The sequence below is a fragment of the Suillus plorans genome (assembly GCF_016647745.1).
Source record: "Suillus plorans strain S12 chromosome Unknown HD556scaffold_72, whole genome shotgun sequence".
NCBI lineage: Eukaryota > Fungi > Basidiomycota > Agaricomycetes > Boletales > Suillaceae > Suillus > Suillus plorans.
The window spans coordinates 215088-236482 of record NW_024537456.1 but is presented as its reverse complement, the minus strand read 5'-3'; the positions used below and the strand labels follow the sequence as shown (position 1 = coordinate 236482).

The 21395-nt window shown below is 48.6% G+C and overlaps 8 protein-coding genes across 8 annotated transcripts; 4 read left to right on the top strand and 4 right to left on the bottom strand.

Moving 5' to 3' along the window:
- Nucleotides 1–67: 67 nt before the first annotated feature.
- HD556DRAFT_1530213 (uncharacterized protein) lies at nucleotides 68–814 on the top strand. The gene is made up of 5 exons (XM_041309447.1): nucleotides 68–217; nucleotides 271–336; nucleotides 391–425; nucleotides 481–553; nucleotides 617–814. Exons 1-5 carry the CDS (start codon nucleotides 94–96, stop codon nucleotides 646–648), a joined length of 330 nt encoding a protein of 109 aa, XP_041155349.1. The 5' UTR covers nucleotides 68–93; the 3' UTR covers nucleotides 649–814.
- Nucleotides 815–3210, bottom strand: HD556DRAFT_1406150 (uncharacterized protein). The gene is made up of 3 exons (XM_041304004.1): nucleotides 1773–3210; nucleotides 1490–1718; nucleotides 815–1441 (listed from the first exon to the last, which is right to left on the bottom strand). Exons 1-3 carry the CDS (start codon nucleotides 2935–2937, stop codon nucleotides 1099–1101), a joined length of 1737 nt encoding a protein of 578 aa, XP_041155348.1. The 5' UTR covers nucleotides 2938–3210; the 3' UTR covers nucleotides 815–1098.
- Nucleotides 3211–4134: 924 nt separating this feature from the next.
- Nucleotides 4135–5023, top strand: HD556DRAFT_1434214 (ndufs7, NADH:ubiquinone oxidoreductase 20 kd subunit; the record flags this gene model as incomplete). Its single annotated transcript, XM_041305304.1, has 5 exons — nucleotides 4135–4162; nucleotides 4217–4267; nucleotides 4323–4466; nucleotides 4517–4849; nucleotides 4905–5023. 5 exons carry the CDS (start codon nucleotides 4135–4137, stop codon nucleotides 5021–5023), a joined length of 675 nt encoding a protein of 224 aa, XP_041155347.1.
- Nucleotides 5024–5596: 573 nt separating this feature from the next.
- On the top strand, nucleotides 5597–7999 carry HD556DRAFT_1406142 (heterokaryon incompatibility protein-domain-containing protein). Its single transcript, XM_041304003.1, has 2 exons — nucleotides 5597–5861; nucleotides 5930–7999. Exon 2 carries the CDS (start codon nucleotides 5954–5956, stop codon nucleotides 7625–7627), a length of 1674 nt encoding a protein of 557 aa, XP_041155346.1. The 5' UTR covers nucleotides 5597–5861; nucleotides 5930–5953; the 3' UTR covers nucleotides 7628–7999.
- On the bottom strand, nucleotides 7997–9060 carry HD556DRAFT_1406140 (uncharacterized protein). The gene is made up of 7 exons (XM_041304002.1): nucleotides 9031–9060; nucleotides 8890–8970; nucleotides 8800–8837; nucleotides 8537–8744; nucleotides 8405–8484; nucleotides 8263–8353; nucleotides 7997–8207 (listed from the first exon to the last, which is right to left on the bottom strand). Exons 1-7 carry the CDS (start codon nucleotides 9031–9033, stop codon nucleotides 8196–8198), a joined length of 513 nt encoding a protein of 170 aa, XP_041155345.1. The 5' UTR covers nucleotides 9034–9060; the 3' UTR covers nucleotides 7997–8195.
- Nucleotides 9061–9127: 67 nt separating this feature from the next.
- HD556DRAFT_1406132 (uncharacterized protein) lies at nucleotides 9128–10809 on the top strand. The gene is made up of 9 exons (XM_041304001.1): nucleotides 9128–9210; nucleotides 9262–9484; nucleotides 9547–9617; nucleotides 9675–9703; nucleotides 9761–9899; nucleotides 9950–10373; nucleotides 10427–10463; nucleotides 10514–10636; nucleotides 10687–10809. The coding sequence occupies exons 1-9, from the start codon at nucleotides 9191–9193 to the stop codon at nucleotides 10710–10712; spliced, it is 1092 nt and encodes a 363-aa protein (XP_041155344.1). The 5' UTR covers nucleotides 9128–9190; the 3' UTR covers nucleotides 10713–10809.
- A 7513-nt stretch (nucleotides 10810–18322) lies between these two features.
- Nucleotides 18323–19968, bottom strand: HD556DRAFT_1406109 (uncharacterized protein). The gene is made up of 11 exons (XM_041304000.1): nucleotides 19745–19968; nucleotides 19659–19690; nucleotides 19508–19596; nucleotides 19360–19461; nucleotides 19224–19303; nucleotides 19063–19163; nucleotides 18971–19006; nucleotides 18899–18917; nucleotides 18664–18848; nucleotides 18577–18609; nucleotides 18323–18519 (listed from the first exon to the last, which is right to left on the bottom strand). Exons 1-11 carry the CDS (start codon nucleotides 19918–19920, stop codon nucleotides 18431–18433), a joined length of 942 nt encoding a protein of 313 aa, XP_041155343.1. The 5' UTR covers nucleotides 19921–19968; the 3' UTR covers nucleotides 18323–18430.
- Nucleotides 19969–20015: 47 nt separating this feature from the next.
- HD556DRAFT_1530206 (uncharacterized protein) lies at nucleotides 20016–21306 on the bottom strand. Its single transcript, XM_041309446.1, has 2 exons — nucleotides 20932–21306; nucleotides 20016–20875 (listed from the first exon to the last, which is right to left on the bottom strand). Exons 1-2 carry the CDS (start codon nucleotides 21031–21033, stop codon nucleotides 20234–20236), a joined length of 744 nt encoding a protein of 247 aa, XP_041155342.1. The 5' UTR covers nucleotides 21034–21306; the 3' UTR covers nucleotides 20016–20233.
- Between the last annotated feature and the right edge of the window lie 89 nt (nucleotides 21307–21395).

Sequence of the window (21395 nt, the reverse complement as noted above, 5' to 3'; positions counted from 1 at the left end):
CTAATAAGCGAATACGTGACTCAGCGCGTCGCGTCATTACGGGTGACCGGACCCAGACCTATGTGTTTCCTTTTCAGGCATGATCAGGATCAGATGCCGGCACAGGCTGCACAGCTGGCAGGCCCCGCAGTCCTCCAGGAGTTCCAAGTTTATCGTAGCTGCCTCTCTCATATCCATACCAACCTCCAAGCCATAACTTTTCACTTAACAATGCCGAGTGAGTACACAAGTTTAATGAACGTACATCTTGATGCTCATATCTATCATCAGAATTCATCGTCTCTCTTCAGTCCGGTGCAGACATCGAGGCTGCCAAGCGAGACATCGAGAAGCAAGGTAGGCTTCTCAAGTCATCATACCATCTTCAGACCTTTGACAAACCATTGACAGGCGGAGTTATCATCAGCTCTTTGCCAATTCTTGGGGTTTGTTGATCGGGCACCAGATTTCTCCAGTGACTGACACACTTCTCTCGTGTAGATGATCACTGTCCAGATGTCTGACGAAGCCGTTTCGTCACTGAAATCACTCAATAGCGGTATAGCCTCAGTTGGTGCGCGCTGTCTGCTTTAGTCACAGGGCGGGATGGTGCTCACTGTTACTCTGTTTCTCTTAGAACTTGACCAAGTAGTTAGAATCCAGACTTGATCCAGACAGTCTTGTGGCATTGACATATGCGACCATGGAACAGGACACTGGGATACGTATATGATAATTTGTTGTAGGATATGAATGAGTGGAGACAGACCTGTACAAGTCATTATTTGAGCATGTGGAAGAACTACTAGAATGATTGCAGCGGAGTGATAAGTTTCCCTGAATGATATAAGCGACTTCTCGAAGTCCCTTATGATAGCCCTGAGCCAGTGAGGCATTACTTTGTAAAATAAATTGGGGATGGTAAAATAAGTTCTGCCGTGACGAGCGATGATGAAACGAATGACAAATAGGTACGTAGTTAACGAGTGTGATGTGTAGAAGGGTATAGTAAGTCCAGACGATTATCGGTCGGAAATGGAAAAGTAGGCGCAAAGCGAGTAACTTCAAAGACAGCAGGAAAATCGTGACAGGCCGTAACGAGAAAGACGGCAAAAATGACTAAAGAGCAATGGAATCGGCATCCCTGGGGACATCCGCAGAAGGCTTGTGAACTTGAAGGTCGATGGAAGTTGTACCTTCGTTCGATGCAGGGGAACTGACTTTGAGCTCTGGGAGAACAGGAGGGTCACTCGATATCCCATGTCGCGCCCCTTCCTCGCCAGTTTCGCTGGAGTACGCGGACGAGGCACGCGGCGCATCAACGGAAGGCTTAGGCGTAGCAGCAACTGTAGTAGGCCTCGATGCAGTTGGCGCAAGGTTTGCGCCTGGGCCAACTACGATTGTTGCAGGAGGCGGGTCAGGGAAATCCCATGGTCGAGGAACCAGCGCTGCTGGCATGATCCTGAGACACATTTAGTAATCGGGTTTGTGCTAGATACTAAAAACCTACCAGGTAGCACAGCAGACAACTCCCTTACCCTTATCGGCTGCCTTTATCATATGCCACTCGGTCTGCACGAACTGAGAGATATAGCGAACGAAAGGCAATACCTCGCGGACGCCGGGGCTGACAATCGACAGTGCAGTCAGCAAATTGAGCAAGGTAGTACCTGGGGAGGCAGCTGCACTGAGGTGCTCAATCGTGGGAGGTGGCATGCAGACTTCAAATCCCCACCAGTCTAAAAATAATCAATTAGAATTTGAATGATACCCTGTGAAATGAAAATGCGTACACGTCAAAACAGAGAGGCGATCTGTGGGCACGACAATGCCCTTGTGATCTGGCAAAATTGCCTTGCTCGTTGCAAATCCAAACGCAAGTAACTGCGGGGTTATTTGCTGGAGACCATCGATGATAGTTGCTGCGCTCGGAACAGCACCTGCCAACAGTCCCGGCGATGATGCTGGCGCACCAAAACCCATGTCCGGGGCAGTGATAAGGCTGACGAGGTGCATGTTAGACAACGCGTCAGATAATGCAGTCGTTGTTGCAGTAGCAACCGATCCAAACTGTACAAAGTGCTGCTCATGGATTTCCTTGTCGGTCGCGTCAAGACACACTGCATGGATTGGCCCAGTATTAGCAGATCCTGTATCTGTTGATGATGCAGACATTGTGTGCAGGTGGTCCATGATCTTTCTGGCGGATTTTGGCTCGAGGAGCTGGGCTTTGACACGCGCTAGGTCAGATTTGGAGAGTGGTTTCGACCTCTTTGCTCTGCCGTCCACCATTTCATGATCTCCCACAATGACGGAGCGAACCATGGCTGCGGTGTCCCTGGCACGCCTATCAGAGGCCTTGGACTGCAGTGCACGAACCGTGAATGTCTTGCTAACACGTGATTTCTTCTCTTTGTCATGAGCTTTGGATTGCTGTGTGTGAATAGGTTCGGAGTGCTGGGAAGGCTTGCGCTCTGGCTGAGGAAGTTTTGACTCGGAGCGCAAGAAGGAAAATGAACGGAAGGAGAAACGACGAAAGTCCTTCCCGGTTTTAGCGTTGGGATAAGGATTTGTACTCGGTACCCCCAGGGTCGCATTGCCTACGGTTTCAGCACCAGGACCACGCCCTGGGGTAGGAGGTACTAAAAGTGACTGCTCAGATGACTGTGGCATAGTCATAGACGTGGGCTGCACAGGCGTGAGCGACCGGCTGGCTACTTGAGGAGAACCCATATTGGAGGGTGCTCCATAGGCATCTGTGTGTGTGGATTTAGAAGCAGCTGAATGCAACGAAGAAGACGAGTTCGCTGAATGAATTGAAGAAACATCTGCGGCAGAAGATGCGTCTGGCACCGGATCCGTAGGGGAAACTTCGAGAACTGCCTTCTCGACCTTAGCTGGCTCTGCAGCGGTCGCGACTGAAACATGAACACCAGCGGGCTTGAGGAAGGTCAACATCGCAATGAACTGACGCGGTAAGAGAAGGGAGAAAAAAAACTCAATGAAAACCCGAGCTGAGAGTAAGAGCGGGACCCTAGGTCACGTAACTTAAGTAGCTGAACGGAGCAGGCCAAGCTTCTGCGTGAGAACGGGGGGTGAGGCTTGAATTACCTTGCTCGCTCAGAAAAGGACTCAATGACTGCATACTGGAAGGCACTCGGACAGCCTCCTTGCTGCAGAAGCGGTGATGCGGCCATGACAAGCTTGAGAGAAGTCTATTGTGGGGGAAGTTCTCAGGGTGAACGCATGGCCACATCAAGAACAACGGGATCGACAGACGAGTAGCGCGTAAATGGAAACTCAACCTCTCATAGGGGGGTCAATATCTAGTACTACTAGTATGATGATACATTGATGATCCGCCCCTGCACAGGGCCACGGGAAACCTGCCTAACTTTAAAATGTATACCACCACCCGACATCGACACCAGTGGGACAGCCAGCCTCTCGTTTAATCCATGCGATGCTTGGTTAAAGAAACTTCCGACCCAGAAATGGGTTTGATAAGGATGGTGGTGCAGTTGCGACCCTGATACGGCTTGAACGAGACTCGGACAACAATGGTCTAGGCCTAGGGTAAGATCTACCCGCTCAACTTCAAACGGACGACAGATTTGCACCGTGATTGAGGCTGATGGTAACATCTTATTGTAAGCACATATGCGTAAACACCTGGCATGAGACATGACAAGATACCAGTCAGTGACAGTGTCTTCGTTGATATCTCCAGAATATTGAAATTCGGAAGACCGCATTCTATGCTGTAGTTGGTGGGGCGTGGCTACCTTGTTTGACACCCTGAGAGCGCGAGTGATTTTGAGTCTTGACACTCCGAGTCAACACCTCCCGTGACGTTTTTTCGACTGTCATGTCAAATGTGTTGTACAGTGTCCATTTCGTCGCCCCAAATCACTTGAAGAGGTGCGCTTGACTTGATACTCAGAAACCTGTGCTGTATGCTGTTAGTTCGTGGTGCGAAGGTAGTAACAGGGGAAGTCGGTGACAAGTGAGCAATGAACAATTTTTTATTGGCTGACAAGAGTATATCTATTTGCTGAAGTAAGCATTCCGACCGTGGGAGCCAAATTCACTGCTGTCGCTGTTCGTTCCGCATCGTCGGAGCCAGCATAGAGCCCATTTTCTCCGTTGACCGTCATGTCGCTCGGCATTTTAAGAGCTCCAGGTGAATATATGTGTGCTTCCATAGCTAAACGTAATTCATGAGTCTCTTATGCAGTTACCAGTGCCTATAAGGCAGCAGCACTCAGACCCGCTCTCGCGGTTTATGGTATGTTCCATCAATCAATTCCTCGCGAACCCTTTCTTTAGCCTTTTCTATAAAGCTGCTCGCTCCGTGCACACGTCGAAGTCCGCACAAGCGCCCGAAACTACACCCACTTCGGTCTCCTCTGCTTCTGAGCCGATCACCACATTAGCCATGCACGGCTCAAATCAACTTAGCCTTGAGCAACCCCAGAACAAGGCTGGTGAGTATACCTCATGCACTTCCCACTGACTAGGCTTAATTGGATTTTAGAATACGTCCTATCAACATTAGACAAAATTGTCAACTGGGGACGCCAGGGTTCGATATGGCCCATGACTTTCGGTCTTGCATGTTGTGCCGTCGAAATGATGCACATGGCTGCTGCTCGCTATGACCAAGATCGTCTTGGTGTCGTTTTCCGTGCCTCTCCGCGTCAATCTGACGTTATGATTGTCGCGGGTACGCTCACAAACAAAATGGCTCCCGCACTTCGTAAAGTCTATGACCAAATGCCCGAGCCAAGATGGGTTGTGTCCATGGGATCTTGCGCAAATGGCGGTGGCTACTACCACTACTCATACGCTGTTGTTCGTGGCTGTGATAGTAAGCATTCTTTCATTCTGGTCCAACGGTGGCCCAGTTAACATCTGTCTCGTAGGGATTGTACCCGTGGATATCTATGTCCCTGGGTGCCCACCAACTGCTGAAGCATTACTTTATGGTATGTTGCAACTTCAGCGTAAAATGAGAAGAAACAGGAAGAGTGTGCTTTGGTGAATTGTACTCTTATTTGTCAAGCATTGTGCTAATGGCTGCATTCCAGGTACCGCAAATGATCTGCACGAGCCTGGCTTGGCGACAGCGTACATAAACTAGCATTTCCGTTGACATGTTTCGTATATCACTTACAGCTGGCGTGCATCATTTCCTTTCCTTGTCCACATTCTTGTGAAGGAGACCCTGTAATATGCAGGTTCCATGTGTCACCTTCAGCGCAGTTCACTTCGTGCAAGGAAGTCAGAGTATCAACTCGTGATAAACGTAAGCTAAAGTACCGCGCTTCGTTTTTCCCTTTTCCCTTTCTGGAGCGAGAAATACCATCTCTTCATCACCCGCGAAGAATTTGAGCACGTCCTTCAGTTTCTGTTGGATGCAGGTTATGTCGGTCATACTCCGCAGGGGCGACATCCACGACTGTGATGTTTGCACGGGGTGCACAACTGCGATCAAGCCTTTGCGTGTGCGCAAGTGCGCAACTGTGGTTGATCTAGTCACTCCATCGCACCTCACCTCATTGGCTGCCTGATGCGTCCTGGTTGGGAAACGGCGCCACTGTGACGGTGTCATGGCCAACACGAAGTGCTCCCTCACCCCTTAATAAATGTGAAATGTGACGACTTCTCTCGCCTGCATAATTGAAAAGGCGCGCCGCACTATGCTAGCAGCATGCTACGATTGCAAATTGTTAGCATTATGTGTTTAAACGTTTACTTATCGCACTCAGCCCGTCAGATAACAGATCTCCCACCCCATTATCAGGCGCTCATCAGCAAGTTTTTCCCTATCGATCAATCGAAATTGATAGGCTCAGATCAGTGATCAGCAAGTGCTACTGGTGGGTGGTATCCGCAGCCTAAATTATGTAGGTGTATTCTCAGACCCGTGCTAACCTACCTCCATTAGTGACTATCATATATCTGCCGCAGCATGCACCTTTTGCACACTACAACAAAAAAACTAGAGGAATTTGTAAATCCTCCGGACTATGCGATCCTCTCGCATCGGTGGCGCGAGGAAGAAGTCCTATTCGCAGATATCCATCAGGAGCATGCGAAAGGCATGAAAGGCTATGCCAAAATAGAGGGATGCTGTGAACAGGCGCGGCGTGATGGGTATCAGTACGTCTGGATTGATACCTGCTGCATCGACAAAAACAGCAGCGCAGCGCTTGCAGAAGGAATCAACTCCATGTTTGCGTGGTATGAGAATGCCCAGGTGTGCTACGTCTACCTAGACGATGTTACCGACAACGGGGACCCGGAAACTGAGTCCGCATTTGCGAAAAGCGAGTGGTTTACCAGGGGGTGGACTCTGCAAGAGCTCATCGCGCCCACGAGCTTATTCTTCTTCGACAGCCGCTGGAGGGAGATTGGGAGTAAGAACAGCTTAGCTGGGCTTCTCTCGTCCATCACGAGAGTGCATGCCAACGTATTGACTCGCGTAAACGCCGGTTCAGACAAGCTGGTCGCGACTAGAGAATCTTTCAGCGTCGCAACCAAGATGTCGTGGGCTGCTGGGAGGAAGACAACTAGACCAGAAGATAGAGCCTACTCCCTCATGGGAATATTCAAGGTCCACATGCCTGTCATCTACGGAGAGGGGGAGAAAAGGGCTTTCTTTAGACTGCAACTGGAGATCATTCGTACTTCGCATGACCAGAGCATTTTTGCATGGTGTGGTCCTGGCGTAGGTGGTTACAAAACAGGGACTTGGCCCTTCGCCCCATACCTTGATTACTTTGCCAAGTCAGGCAATATTGAAGACGTGCCCTCCGACCAATGGATAGGTTACAGTCAAAAATTCATTAGCCCAGATGCCCCCAGGCTTGACTTTGCCGCCACCAACGACGGCTTGGATATAAGCCTTCCCTTACGACCTCTCGTGGATGAACCGGACGAGTTCATTGCTCTCCTGAGCTGTCGACGCCGCATCAGTGACGGAGAGTACCACAACGTCGGCATTCGTTTACGGCGCTCTGTGGCCAATGCCGAACGTTACGAAAGGATAGATTATCATACCCTCGAAGACATCGTCGACACTCTCAAGGAATTCAGAGTCAAACGAATACACATCTCGTTCCCGTTACCATCGGATTCAATTGATATAGTACCATTCTTTAACACCTCAACGTCGCTCTTCATTCGACACGTCGGGGTGGAAGAGCACGGCTTCTCCGTGATTCATATGGAGACGGCTCCCTCATGTAACCTGCAGATGCAAGATAGTAATTTTGTCCTGCTGATGAGAAGACCGATACCATCACCACAACCCCCACAAGATCTCAAATGTTCACATCATCTACCCTGGACTCCGGATTCTTCGTGGTTAGCGTCATTCACCTACCACAACTCAACGACGAAAGAACAGTTCATCGTCACTATGGGGGTATCTTGGGTACGAGATGGGGGCCCGTGGCTCCGAATCACCTCAGAGAAGCCTCCTGCCAATCAACTCAGTCGGCTCAAGATCGACTGGACTTCTTACCTGCTCAAAGCAGGCAAGAAAGTGACAGCGTCCGTGAAGAACGGTGGCCATGCTTCTGCCGGAAAGAAGCGCTCGATAATGTTCGACCGGTATTCAGTCAACATCACAGTCTGGTGATTTATGACTCGAAAACCGGGGGGAGGTTTGGAATGGTCGGTAAGATACAGTCACTCGTGCGAATCTCAGCACTGGTAACGAACGGGTGATGGGTTGTGAAGCGGTGAATTTAAGATCACCCTTGAGGGTGGTTTTTAGTATGCGGGTCCTTAGACCTCATGTGCTCGCGTAGAAGATTCTTATGGGTTCCTACGTACTTATAGTTAGGAGGCTAGTAGCTGTATGTGATTCGATTAGCCCAAACTTGGTAAGCACCACAGTAGCAGTGGTATTAGGCAGCTCGATACCAGGAGCGAAGTTAGCTTCAGATGAAAATTTTGATTTGCGACGAAGCTTGCTGCTCGCAAGGCGAAATGCAATAAATCATTTCTTTGATGTGAAATTGCAAAATCTGTCGGTCGATACGACTATACCAGTTGGTATGGATATTCACCAGTATAAAGTAAAACACTGTGCAAAATTACAGATTGAGTATGGTGTCCTTCATACGAGAACACAGGCTACACAACGCAGGGGAAAGATATTTCTATCGTGCGTGGTGCAATGGCGTGATAGAGAGAATAGTGTCTCAGGAATTAAACTGTAATGCACAGCCGTTAGCTTACTGAGAGGCGCGCAGCGAGCAAGACACGAACAGCGGTCAGATACGATTCGGCTACCGTGCGTGCGCGCGCATTGAGGCTGAGTTTCATCTCGCTTATTTCCCTGTCTACTTCCTCCATGAATCTAGTTACCGGGGATGAGAGAACGATGTAGAAGCATTCGGATGCCACGCACTGTATGATGAAATCGACGACCTTGTGTTTCAACATGGTCTCTGAATGGACGTTCGTAATAAGGAACGATATGTCGTATCCCTGTGCAAGAATTAGAGCACGATGACCGCTCGTGTTCGAGCAGTTCACTCACGAGGACGGGCTTCCTGCGCAGCACTACAAAACTCTCCGCTCTCTGCATCAAGAATCGCGTGAACTTGTGACATAAGATACGCTCGATTTCATCAGCCTGCTTAATCTTAATACTCATGCGTATCGAGTTCACAGATGGCTCGATCAAGACGCGTTCGTTCTCATTGCGTGATATAGTCAGTGGGTTCAGGAGAACCTCCTTGGAGCCCCTGCAACCGATCGCCATGAGTACACGCAATGATGACACGAGACATACGGTTATACCTAACTTCTACTTCTGGCTTGTTGTGTCGTTCAACGACCTAGGCCATTGTGAGCTCGTAAATGTGTCAGACAGCATGTTATCATGATTACTTGTGACGAAAAGTTCTCGAGCGTCAGAGCCGCTGTTAAAGTTGACTTGACAGCTGAGAGATACGGCCTGAGCGTGTTCGACTACGGTCCAAGGGTCTCGTCAGTAGGCCCATCAGCCATATATTCTGATAATCGACCTACCATTGGGTCTTGAAGCTTGAGAGAATCTAGAGAATGCGGAGTCTGAATTAATGTACAAGTACATAATGACCAATTCGGTAAGAGCGCGTCTTTTTCAGGAAACGCGTCCTCGTCAAAAATTTTGAGCTTTGTCTCGTCTTAAGCACAACCACTACCACTAATGACTGCCGTCGCTGTTTGGCAAGTTTGCTTACGTTTTAACCTTTGCCATGTCTCATTTTTTTTTTGCAGGAGTATCTTGTTGACGCCAGGCCAAAAGGAGACAATCGTCCCTCAGGCAGACCTGCAGATCAAGAACGCCGCTCTTGGAGAAAAATTATCTGATGAGTCTGGCAGAACGACCGTCAAGTTAACCTACGTAAATCCTGCAAAAATTGATGACGAAGATGAACTCGACGAAGAGTCTCCAGAAGATGAGATCACTGCTGTTCTCTGTTCGCTAACTGCTGGCAAGGTTAGTGGCTTGACACGTCTTGCTTCATTTTAGTACGTGACTAACGTGCCATTTTTGCATAGATTGAGCAGTCAGCATGCGACCTCATCCTTGAGAGCGATGAGGAGTATACCTTTGAGCTCATTGGAAAAAAGTAAGCAGCGTTCAAGCTATCATTGGCCAATAAAATTCATGCGTATCCCTCATCCAGCACTGTCTACCTCTATGGAAATTACATTGGTAAGTCTCAAGTTGCCTCGTACCTATCAGACCTCAATAATAAGTATCGCAATATAGACCAGAATGCAAACCAACCACCTTACGATTCTGACATGGACTCTGACATGAGTGACGAGGGGGCCTACAACCTGGATGATGTTAGCTCAGACGTTGAGGTACATCCTGATGAGCTTCAAGGTCTCGAGGATGATTCTGAGTGAGTGCACCACCGTCAGTCGTTCCACGCCGTATATTTAACCGTGCTAGTCGCTTCGAGGAATTGCCTGAGGACGAGCCAAAGGCAGAAGAGCCCAAGCCGTCGAAACGTCCTCGTGATGACGCTATGGACACTGACGCACAACCTGCTGAGAAGGTCTCCAAAAAAAAGAAAGCAAAGAAGCAGAAGGGTGAAGATGGGAAGGCAATCCCTGTTGCCGTTGAGGAAAAGGCAGTCGAACCCAAGGGCGAAAAAGAAGAAGAGAAAAAAGCCGACAAAAAGGAGAAGAAAAAGCAAAAGGTTGCTGAGGAGAAGAAGGGTGGGGCCTCCAAGGAACTCGCTGGCGGGGTTAAGATTCGAGACGTAAAAATCGGTGATGGCAAGACCGCCAAGAATGGCGCCAAAGTTTCTATGCGGTACATCGGAAAATTGCAGAACGGAAAGATCTTTGATCAAAACACCAAGAGCAAACCCGTAAGCAGGCATTAGGTTTCTTGCTTGTCGAGCATGTATTCACTGTACTACAGTTCAACTTCAAGCTTGGAGCAGGCGAGGTAATCAAAGGTTAGCTGCTTTGGTTCATGGCCTTGTCTTCGTCATTAACGTCGTGTCAGGTTGGGACGTCGGAGTCGCTGGCATGCAAATTGGTGGGGAACGTGAGATTATTGTACCACCAGCAATGGGTTATGGCGCACGGAAGATGTCTGACATCCCTGCCAACTCCACTCTGATCTTTGGTGAGTGGTTCCGCTATGCGATGAAGGTCCGATGGCTTATTAAAACGTAGAGGTGAAATGTCTGGAGATCAAGTAAAACTGTTGCACATTCTAGTACATGGTAGTATACTTGTGGTTGGTACCTGGTGACATCTGTTAACCGCGGTTATGACTTGCACTGCTTTGCGATCCACTGATCCGAACACGAACTCATCATTCTGCAGCACGACGGTATTGCCTCCCCAAGACCAACGCCGATTGGGAAACTGACTTGGAACTTCAACCGTCGCCCTAAGCCCATGTCAGTGGCACCCACAAATGGGTTTGTAGGATGGAGATAAAGGACGCAAATGCATATCCGCATTCTCCTGGCAGTTCTGGTTCCGTCCCGCTGTATCAGGCACAACCCGAGGAGACCGGGCACCTGGGGCAACCGGGCGCAATCCCGGGTCGTGGGATACCGGTATGACGAAATACATCGCCTACCGAGATGCGCTGGATAACCTCCGAAGTAGCACAGCTACGTTAATCTGCACAAATACGCGAACACCACAAGATCTGGACTCGCTAGGATGACGATCTTCAATGCTGCATGTCGCACGTCCGAAGCCACAGATGGCCTGGACAATTGCCGATGCGCTTGAGCTCCAACGCTTCGGTTATAACTGACTCAGTTTTGAAGCCCGATACGCTTCCTGGCCACCCTGGCTGAGAGGACTGGAATGACGACGCGGCTAGTGATTGAGGCCCACGTATACATTCAAGGGCGTTGACGTGATTTGGAACGCTCATGCCGCATGCGCTTAATAGGTTGTGTTGAGATAGACATCAAACTAGCTTGCAGTTTCCTAAAGCGCTGTGTCTCCTGGAGTGGTACATGTGATCCGTATCACTAGGAGATGTCGAGTGCGCAGAGATCTGCGACGTAAATATCTCGATCATGATCAGATAGCCTGTTCCTCGGACTCCTCACAGTACTGTGCACCATTGGTGTACAGCACTGCACATTTATGTCTGCCGGGCAGGTAATGACACTGAACGCTGCGGACAGTCTGTACAAACAACAATTCCTTGGACGATCGAGTTGTGTCGGCGCAAGTGGCAGGAAGCTTTCGAATTACATGTTGGCGGCGGCAGAATTACAATTCCAGAGGGTGATATAACGCAGAGACTGTTGTTTATAGAACGGTCTCACGGCGTGAGTGGAGGCTGCATAGAGGGCGTGTGGGCGATTACCAGAAACCACTCCTGCCAAGTCGTTCAGCGGACGGAAGCCGCGAGGCTTTGGGCGAACTGAAACATTTTCAAACGCGGTATAGAGAAAGGTTGGCGATAACAGTTACCGTCGTCACCGATCAGCGCCCGAATTTTCCTCTTTCATTACCACCGTCGAGTGATACAATTTGACATAAGCTCCGGGTAATCCTGCCGTTCAAGTGGTAATTTCTCAGCTGTGGCAGGTCACGGAAGGGAGCAATTACTTTACTGTGACCCTCGCGATGGCCATGAGACTCCTGCGCACAACGCCGATATAGTGTTTGAAGAACGCCCAGAATATTAATGCTTCCGTGTGGTCAAACAACATGGGAGGCAAAATAATATTATGAGATTATAAGTGGCATGTTTGTCGTACAGGAATCACCTCTGAAAGTGGGTAGCTGATCAGTGTCCGCCAGTAGTACAAGATTAGTTGGCTCTGGACTCCGAAGCAAACCATGTAGATCATCGCTGGAGCACATGATTGTTGTCAAGATCCCTTTTTCAAAAATGAGGCTTGTTGAAGCGATGAGTGGTGACCAGGGTACGGAGTTCTTGCCACATATTTGGAGATAGATTAGAATGCGATCAGGGTCGATGTGGAATGTGTAGTGTCAGGATACCACCGGCGGTGGTTGGAATGGCAGAACCCCCAAAATTCATGCACCTGGCAGCCAAGGCCCAAGTTATTGGAGTGACACAATCGATGGCGGAAAGGACCTATGGGAAAGATCTCAGATAAGAAATAAAAAAAAGATGTCGACTGTCGGACTGGGCTCTGTTTTGTTGGCTAAATTCGAAAAAGTCCTTAAACTAGCCCAAAGAAACTCACACAATTTCACAGAAGGAGAAAGGAGACTGCCTGATCTTGCAACAGGTTACAGCATGTTGGACACGTTCCTATGCAGGCTAAGAATTCCGAGAAGATGGGTTATCATACGTGCCGGATGAGCGACCTCGCACATGACTGGGCAACAGTGAAGGTTCGAGATGATGATCGCGGAGTAAGCTATAACTTGATCAAAAATTGTAAGCACTCAAGTCTCAAACGTCACAAGCCTCGAGGTCCTTTGGACTCTCACCGTTTGTGATTCATTTGTTCATCAAATCGATTCATGATAACCTGATCGAATCCACTTCCCCGTGCTTCGACAAGTGGAGATGTCATTCCCCTGCGCAAGCCAGGCCACAATAGGCCACAATCAGCGGTCTATAAATTAGCCACAAGTTCGAGACAGAGTGAGCTGTACCCTCTTGCCCAACCTTACTGTTTCATCTTCCATATGTGTCTAGGATCTATACTTTGGATCCCTCCATCGACGAGTCCCTTGTTCACTGTTACAAGATGGAACGATCAGTGTGGCCTCCCTCCCACTGCGTCCGCACCCTCAGCCAAGGCCAAGGCCAGAACTCGGGAGACCCGCCCTGCGTGTGTTACATGCACTTCTTGCGATGCATATATGTGCTCGTCCATGGTCAGGGGCGCTTCTTTCCCATCTGTACTGCAGGCATATGCCCCGTATACAAAGGATACTGCCCTAGTACATACCATGGGAATGGAAGATGCCCAGGACCATGGTACAGTGGATAGCAGCATCGTCACAGTGATCGTATCGGCCACGTGAACCATCCTAATGGGCTACGGACGCTCGCAGTACATCGTGCATGCATCAGTTATGCTCCGCGTTATGGCGACGACAAGATTTCCTACAACTAGTAAGACGAATTACCGATTAGCGAGCGGCAGTTCAGCGTAATTAGAAGGTGCATAACTCTGTCCATACTTTCAAACGAGCTGATAGCACAGCAGGGTTCAGGTTCAGGTTTCATCGATTGTTCCGATAGTACGATATCTGGTGCCAGTTGCAATTGGGTGCCACATTCAAATGAAGCCATGAAATTAATGATCCGTGACGGACTTGGTTAAGAAAGTTCCCAGTTTACTTCACTGCCGTCAGCAGCCGCCGGGAAAACTGATGCATCACAACAGAACAGAGTGTTCTGTACGTACTACCAGCTCAATATCTTTGCTTTGTCCAAGTCATTCGCACCTAGAACATGGACATATCTATCTGAAATGGATGGCGACTCAATGACAGAGAGAGAGAGGGAAGGAGAGGACAAGATTGCCTGGGAAACGACGTGAGCAAAGGTGAGAAGGTTCTGTACGTCGGCTCTAGTACTAATACTAGTAGCAGGCATCCTTTAACTTGAAGGACGATCACTCCAGCTTTGACCGATGTCGCATTGTCTACAAGGTGTGCGGACCAAGGGCTGTTCCGGGCTGTTACCTTTGACTATGCAATAGTCATTGGGCAGAATTCAATACTTTTAATGTTTTTCCCCCAATTTTACACCAACCATACATTTCATGCATTCTCCTGGCGCAAATGCTTTGGCGGATCTGACTGCCATCTGTCACGACGCACCAAACTTCATGCACATGGCTTCAAGGTATGCCAAGCGAACACAACATACTGGAAGGAACATGTATTTCAGTTCATTCAACTAACGTAACACTCACCCAGATCGGCATCTGTGCAGGGACACGCACTTGCAGTTGAAAAACACTCAGAAGGCTATTGATGATACATAATTCCCCTGCCATTATAAGCATATCGGAGTAAAAGTCCTAAATCTCAGAGGTGTTAGCGGTGCGTTGAGCCATCATCGATGTCGATAAGTCACGGATCTCGCTACACATGGACGACAAGTTCGACATGGTAGTCGCCGATTGTGTATGACAAAAGCCCTGGCGGCGATGCTAGCTGCTGACTGACAGTCCCGAAGGGGACGAGATGGTCAGTAACCCTCTGCATAGTGCTAAAATTGCATATTTCTTGCCAAATCATCTGTTCTCCTACCTCCTGGCAGTCACTGATAAGGAAGACAGACCACAGAAACCCAGCAACTCCGCGGCAGGAATCCCGCACGATTAAATAAGTCCGCTGTCGCGGAGACAGTGAGTTCTGAACGCATTCCCTTCCAAAGCTGCCCCAAGTACCAAACTTAAGTCGGTGATACTCGGACAGGGTTTGTTGCCCCAATGTCTACCAGTTCAGGAATAGCTGCTTCACCTCCTCGTGTACAGGTTATTCCCGGGGATTTAAACCAGAACTGGTAATCGTCGCGACCAGAGCTAACTTCATATTCAGATTGATTGATTTACTACATGTGAATCTGGGATAATCCCGGATGGATACAAATGCGTATGCATAGAACTAATATAATTGTGCATCGAAATGCTAGTTCCACAAGGGACTCTTCCTCCTTTCGTGCACTCGATTGAGTGCAAGGAAACCGTGAGGCATATATCTCACGATTTCTCCATGCGTATATGCCTCGTACATTGTAAGTTGTATCCCGTGCTTGATATCCCGGACGAAAGAGCTTGAGAAGGGCCTGAAGAAAGTCAACACGTCACGAATTAGCTTCCAAGTCTCTCAAACAGACAATCCACCCCACCCTGACTCCACGACTCCTTATCAATATCTGCTTGGGCATAGGGCGACCCTACGGAAGTAGTGTTAGACACATAGATGGCTCAAAAGAGGCCACTGCTCATCGATTCGCTCTTGTCTGTAAATCGAATGTTGCTTGTGGTTGGATGGACGAATCAATTGCAGTGTTCGGGAGCACAAACTCGTGGAAGCATCGCGGGGCTTCTGAGGTCAGCAGTCCAGGCTACCCACGATCGCATGCTACGAGCCATCAGGAAGACAATTACAGAAGGGTCCCTGTAGAAGCGCACCTATACGCTTTCCTTGGCATGTTCGAGACAGCCAAAAACAAATTGCCGATATGGGGGATAAAAATTAGAGATCGGTGGCCTAAAAGACATCGGAGGTCGAGTAAGAGCTTCGGGGTTTCTGCGTAAATGTGATAATACTCCGCGAGCACGCAAAAACACAAAACAGAAACAAATACCTTCCAGGTCGAGTCGAGTCGAGAATAGATGCTAGAAGACCAGTGCTGCCTTGAAACTAAACATGGGAGGTGTCCACCGCGGGAGCAAAGGCTCCATTTCCGTCGACTTCCAGGCCATCTCCAAGGCCTGGTGCAAAGTTTGCACTCATGTTACGCAGGGTAAAAGTACCACGCCCCATCACCAAGTGCATGAGTCGTCAGACTTCTGAAGGACACGGAGGAAGGCGACCTTCGGTGATAATTTACGAATGGATCAATCACTGCGGAAACCCACGCGAATAAGGAGAACGCAACACAGTCTTCACGTTGCTTACCCCTACAAGATAAGTGACCCTGCTCTAAATAGTGGCAGTCGAGACCTAGCATCCCTTCTGATTGGAAATCACGTTGGAATGGATCGTCGCTTGTACATTGTTCTCCAGGAGGGGAGCTAACACCCCGAAATTGTGATTGCACGGCATCTTTGGAGCCATTCAATTTGTTAGATGATAGAAGACACGAGCATTCCTACCCTCTTTCGTTCGGTATCATGGAGCAGAGGGATATTTCCGGGGTGCATGCACATGAGTATGCCCGTGAGTGACTGGCTTAGATTGGATGAAACTTACTCATATAAAAGCAGGAGCCCTCCATCTTCTTGTATGTCGCAACCCACTCTTTGGCGAAGTGATATCCTGTGCTATGGTCAGACTCCCTTCCCTCCCATATGTATTCTTGTGCTTAAGCCTCTTTCTTTATGGCTGCAGCTAGTTTTACATACCATGGGAATGGAAGGGGGTTTGGACCAGTGTTCAGGGATCCACCACCAGCCCTATTCCCCATATCTTCTACAAAATTGTGTTACGTCGAAGACACTGATTATGATTACGCACAGCATAGATTATATTCGGATGGTTGTCTGTATGAATCGACCATGCAACGCGGTGGTTATATTTGATTGGGGGAGCTGCGCTCAGAAGAATGGGGCAGTAAAGCCTTGGCAGATGTGTATGAAAAGTGGTGCGTCTGCGCTACATTGCGCCGCTTCGAGTACGCGGGGTCTTTTGCAGTAAGTTAAGTTTTTGAGTTTCTATCAGCGAGACAGCATCACGTATTGTTTGATTAAAGGTACCATACCTGGTCTACTGGAATGCGCCACATGTTCTCAAGATCATATGTCAGCAAATTGCTTCCCGCCTACTAGTACGGGGTGCGTATCCTTCCAAGTTTTGCAGAAGTTGTTGTCGGTGGTAGAGGGGTATTGGATTTGCATTATAGATTTACCATGTCTCGCACGCTAGCTTGTCCAATTCATCGACCAGAGTCGTCTTTGTATCTGAATCCTTGAACGCGGCTCGCTTCAGCACTGCTACTCCACCCAGTTTGCGGAGTCGGTCCACGGGTACCGGATCAAGGTCCGAACACGATGGTCCTTCGATTGATTAACAAGAAAGTCGGGTCCGACTAGCAGTGACTCATGCGCGCTTGAAGATCACCGAGCTGCGGTTAATGACAAGAGACGATGGGAAATCATGGTGCTTTGGTCAATGATCTACTGCATCACGTCATGAATTTGTTGGTAATCCCGGTAAAGTCTTGACAGCCTGAAAGGGAAACCTAATAGAGCCATCCATCCGCGCTACATGGGCTAGAGAAAAGTATGTGTCGCTTGAAAACAGAACAGACCAAAGTCTTCGAGTTGATGCGGGCTGGCGGTCAGTCTTGCAAGATATCTGGGCTTTTTCGACTAACTGGTCTGTAACAGAAACACCACGGTAGTGTGAGATGCGTGTACGCGCACGAGCATCAACATGTCATAATGCGCGATAGATCAGAGGTGTCTCCGTGAACCGTCTATTGAACTTGCTCAAAATTATCATCAAATGTTATTCAGAAAAATTAACCATGAGGCGCGTAACCGCAATTCGATCGAGGATCTTGATTCTTGAAGAACCAGATACCCTTACCCTCACGATACCATTCAAGAAATCATCCAATTCAATAGAATCTTTTAGTCGCAATGAAGATTAAAATTTTGGGGTATTAAGACCTCGAGGACATACAACGAGAAGCCTAGATCGGAGGCTTCATATGAGGACGGAATTAAAAAGTATTATCAGACACTGAGCAGCCATGAACTGCCGCTGTTGCACGAGTATGGGTGGCTATGCAGGTTTCGAGTGCCCTACAGGTTTCTTGGGCGCTCTAACGCTCGTGGTGCATAGTATATATTGCGCATGCACCGACTATCTTGACTCTGCTGCATATCCGGGAACGAAAAGAGCCCAAGAGGCTCCAAGGTGAGCGCGTCCCATACCATCGCTGTCCCGCTTACAGAGCCTGTAGCAAGAACGGCCAAGTTCCAAGCAAGTGCAGTCACGGCACTCTCTTCGTGAGCTTCGAATCGATCGTCCTATGTTTCGCGCACTGCCGCATCACTCAAAAACAGCGACTTCAAAAGAGTGACTATAGTTGAGAGCAAACTCCGCGAGCGCCCTCGCGGAGTCGCCATTCCAAAACACATCGCCTGATTAGTAGCCCCAAAACTTCTTAAAAAGCATTGATTCAATCAGTATTAAGTACAAAGGCAACACTGTGACAAAGATACGGGAGATCCCTGAAAGATGCGGTTTGAGATAGTGCGACGGCCCATCAGGCCCACCGTCCTGGGACTACAGGGTGCGATGACGAAAGCCCCCCATCAACCGCAATGTTCTGTCCATTGACATAACTCGATTCATCTTTGTCAGGGTATAGATCAGATCTGAATCGCTTTTAACGGAGGGACGTGTTCTTACCCGAAGCCAAAAACAAGCTCATGTGAGCAATCTCTGCAAGACGTGATAAGTGACTGAGTGCACATGGTCACAGCACGAGGTCCATACCTTGAGCGACGCCAAAGCGGCCCATCGGGTTTAATTGACCAATCTTGCTCTCCCTGCCTCGTTGGCGAGCAGAATCGAACATGTCCTTGGTCATATTGGTCTCGATCAGGCCCGGGCAGATTGTGTTCACGCGAATGTCAGTCTTCTGAAGTTGATATACGCTTGTCTTCGCGATCGAGTTCACGCTGTGATCCGAAATGAGTTTCTCCGCTGACAACAATGATCGAAACATTACGCCGCTTTACTTGCGCTATCTGATCGTAGGGTCAGCCACAGCAGGTCGAGTATGGGAAGGAGCAGAACTCACAGTCTATGGTCCCTGCCCCGGACCGTAGCCCTGCCACTGTGATGTTTGGTTAGAAACATATGTAGTAATGCGAAGGAGATAAATAAACGTACCAGATGCAGTCAAAATGATACTTCCTCCACTAATATCTTTCCCTCTCGACGAATTAGTCCTCATCATCGCGTCGGAACCGTACTTTACGGCAAGGAAGCAGCTGTTAGTTTATCGTTTCTGGTTAAACCGAATATTACGAAAAATGACACGGCGAACTGACGACAATGCATTGACTCGCATGCTTTCCATGAAACCTTCTGCGGTCAAATCGGAAAGCGTCTTATCACTTGCGAAACCAGCCTTTTGGGCGTATTTGAGTGCAAGATCAGGTTTCGTCTATTGAATCTGACACATACATTGGCAAAGAATACGTCCAATCGACCCTCATCTTGTAATGCTTGTTCACAGACAGCTGCTATGGCGGTCTCATTTGCTGCGTCGGCTTGAATGGTGGTTACCTGTGATACATTTAATCATCAGACGTAAGGAATGTCAAGGTCCCACCTTCACGTCCGTATATGAGTTCTCAATCGTTGACTTGAGTTCAGGAAGATTCTCTTGTGAGAAATCGAGCAAGTATAGATGAGTCGCTCCTGCGAATATCAGTATAGAAATTGTGACGGGGGCTGCTTCCAGAAGGTGATAGTCCACGGACCTTCATGTGCGAACAAGAACGCAGAAGCACGGCTGGTGCAAATTACAGGTCAATTTCATTGCACAAATCAACGACTGAGTATTTACCCTATGCCATGCAACGATCCAACACCGGTAATGACGCAAGTTTTACCTTTGAGTCGCTGCCCGCGCGGAGAGTTCGAGAGGTGCGATTGAATTTGCTTAATGCGGACAAGAGTACGCTGATGATGTTCTTCTGCGCTAGGCTGCCTCCCTTGAGCAGCGTTCGAATGAGAAGGCATGTCGAGTTAGGTGAGACTCGCTAAATTTCGCTCTTCATACAACTTTGGCGCGCGTTTCACCGAGCTCTTATTGTAACCGAAAACCACTAACAATATTCATGGGAATTGCAATTAGATTCTGAGAAGGCGAAGACAAGATACGCAGAAATTTCGGTATAGACAAATAAAATCGGACGCACAACGCATCTAAGTAAAAGGGTCAAGATATACAGCTCTGAAAAACATCCACCAATATTACTACGCTCGGTCAAACTAATTTACTCTTGTCCAATGAACACCAACCAGTGATGCAGTCAAGGGAGACTATGAGTGTCTAAGGCTGCTGATCGCGATACACGTTATTGTAATAGCTGGGGCAGTGGGACCAGACACCCTCTTGAGGTGGGAGGTAGCTAGGGTCCCGGTAGACATCTCTACGTGGTGGCGCGTAATCTGCAGTATTTTGTCCCGTCATCTCCTGATGAAAAGGCTGATATTCACCCTCCGGTCCATAAGTGTGATGCACTGGAGATGAGCCGAAGGAATTAGTTGAAGAAGAACTTCCTCCAGACAATGGAGAATCTTGATGATCCGCTGTATCCGGAGTCCTGAAATTGTAGTACGCGGCGGGATAACCAGGGACCTGCGGTGAACCGTCGCCACCACTCGAGGTGCGAGGGCGTTTAAAAGCGGTGGAGTGAGGATACACGGAGGTATCAGAGGGCAGCTGGTCACCAACTTCATCAGACACCCAACTAGAGCATTCGTTGGTAGATGAAATGGGTGTAGTCTGCGACACTGGTGTCTGTGGAGGCTCCTGTCGTCCTGTCGGTATCATTCTCTGGGAAGGATTGAAGGTCAAAGCGGGGGTTTCCGGGATTACTTGCCTCCTGCGCTTGCGCGGAGGTGGAGAAGGCTTCTTCTCCCGATCTGAAAAAGACAGGGGTTTCTGCGTGAACAACGGCTTTAGCTCCTTCTGATTTTAGACGTTAGCCTTCGTCGAAGAAAACGATGCACAGCGATGAGACGTACTGATTCTGGACGAATTGCGGTCGGCTGAAGAGCATGACTTCCCGGAGGAGTAGATGAAGGTGATGAATCCGAAGATGACGAAGCCTTTTGAGCGCGCTGCATGCCCTATCGAATAGAGAAGAGAAACTATATGAACAAGAAGCTCAGCTGTAAGACCTGCAGCTGGCTGAAGGTTTTGGTTTTCTGAGAAAGAGATGCATTTTCAGCTGAGGATATATATCAGTTCGTTTGGTGGAGCATCATGATCAGTATTAAGACTTAGCCACGTTTGCTGATAAAAACGCGACTGCCTTGTGCCCCTGCGTAACGCAAAAACAATGAGCGCAAGCTTGAGCGAAATGAGTTGTGCGGTTCATTGAACAAATTTCAAGGCAAAGATAGTTTGGTACTCCGCTATCCGTCGGAGGCTCGTTTACCAACTTCCAAATCTGTTTGACTTTACTGGGTTCGCGTAATTCCATTGC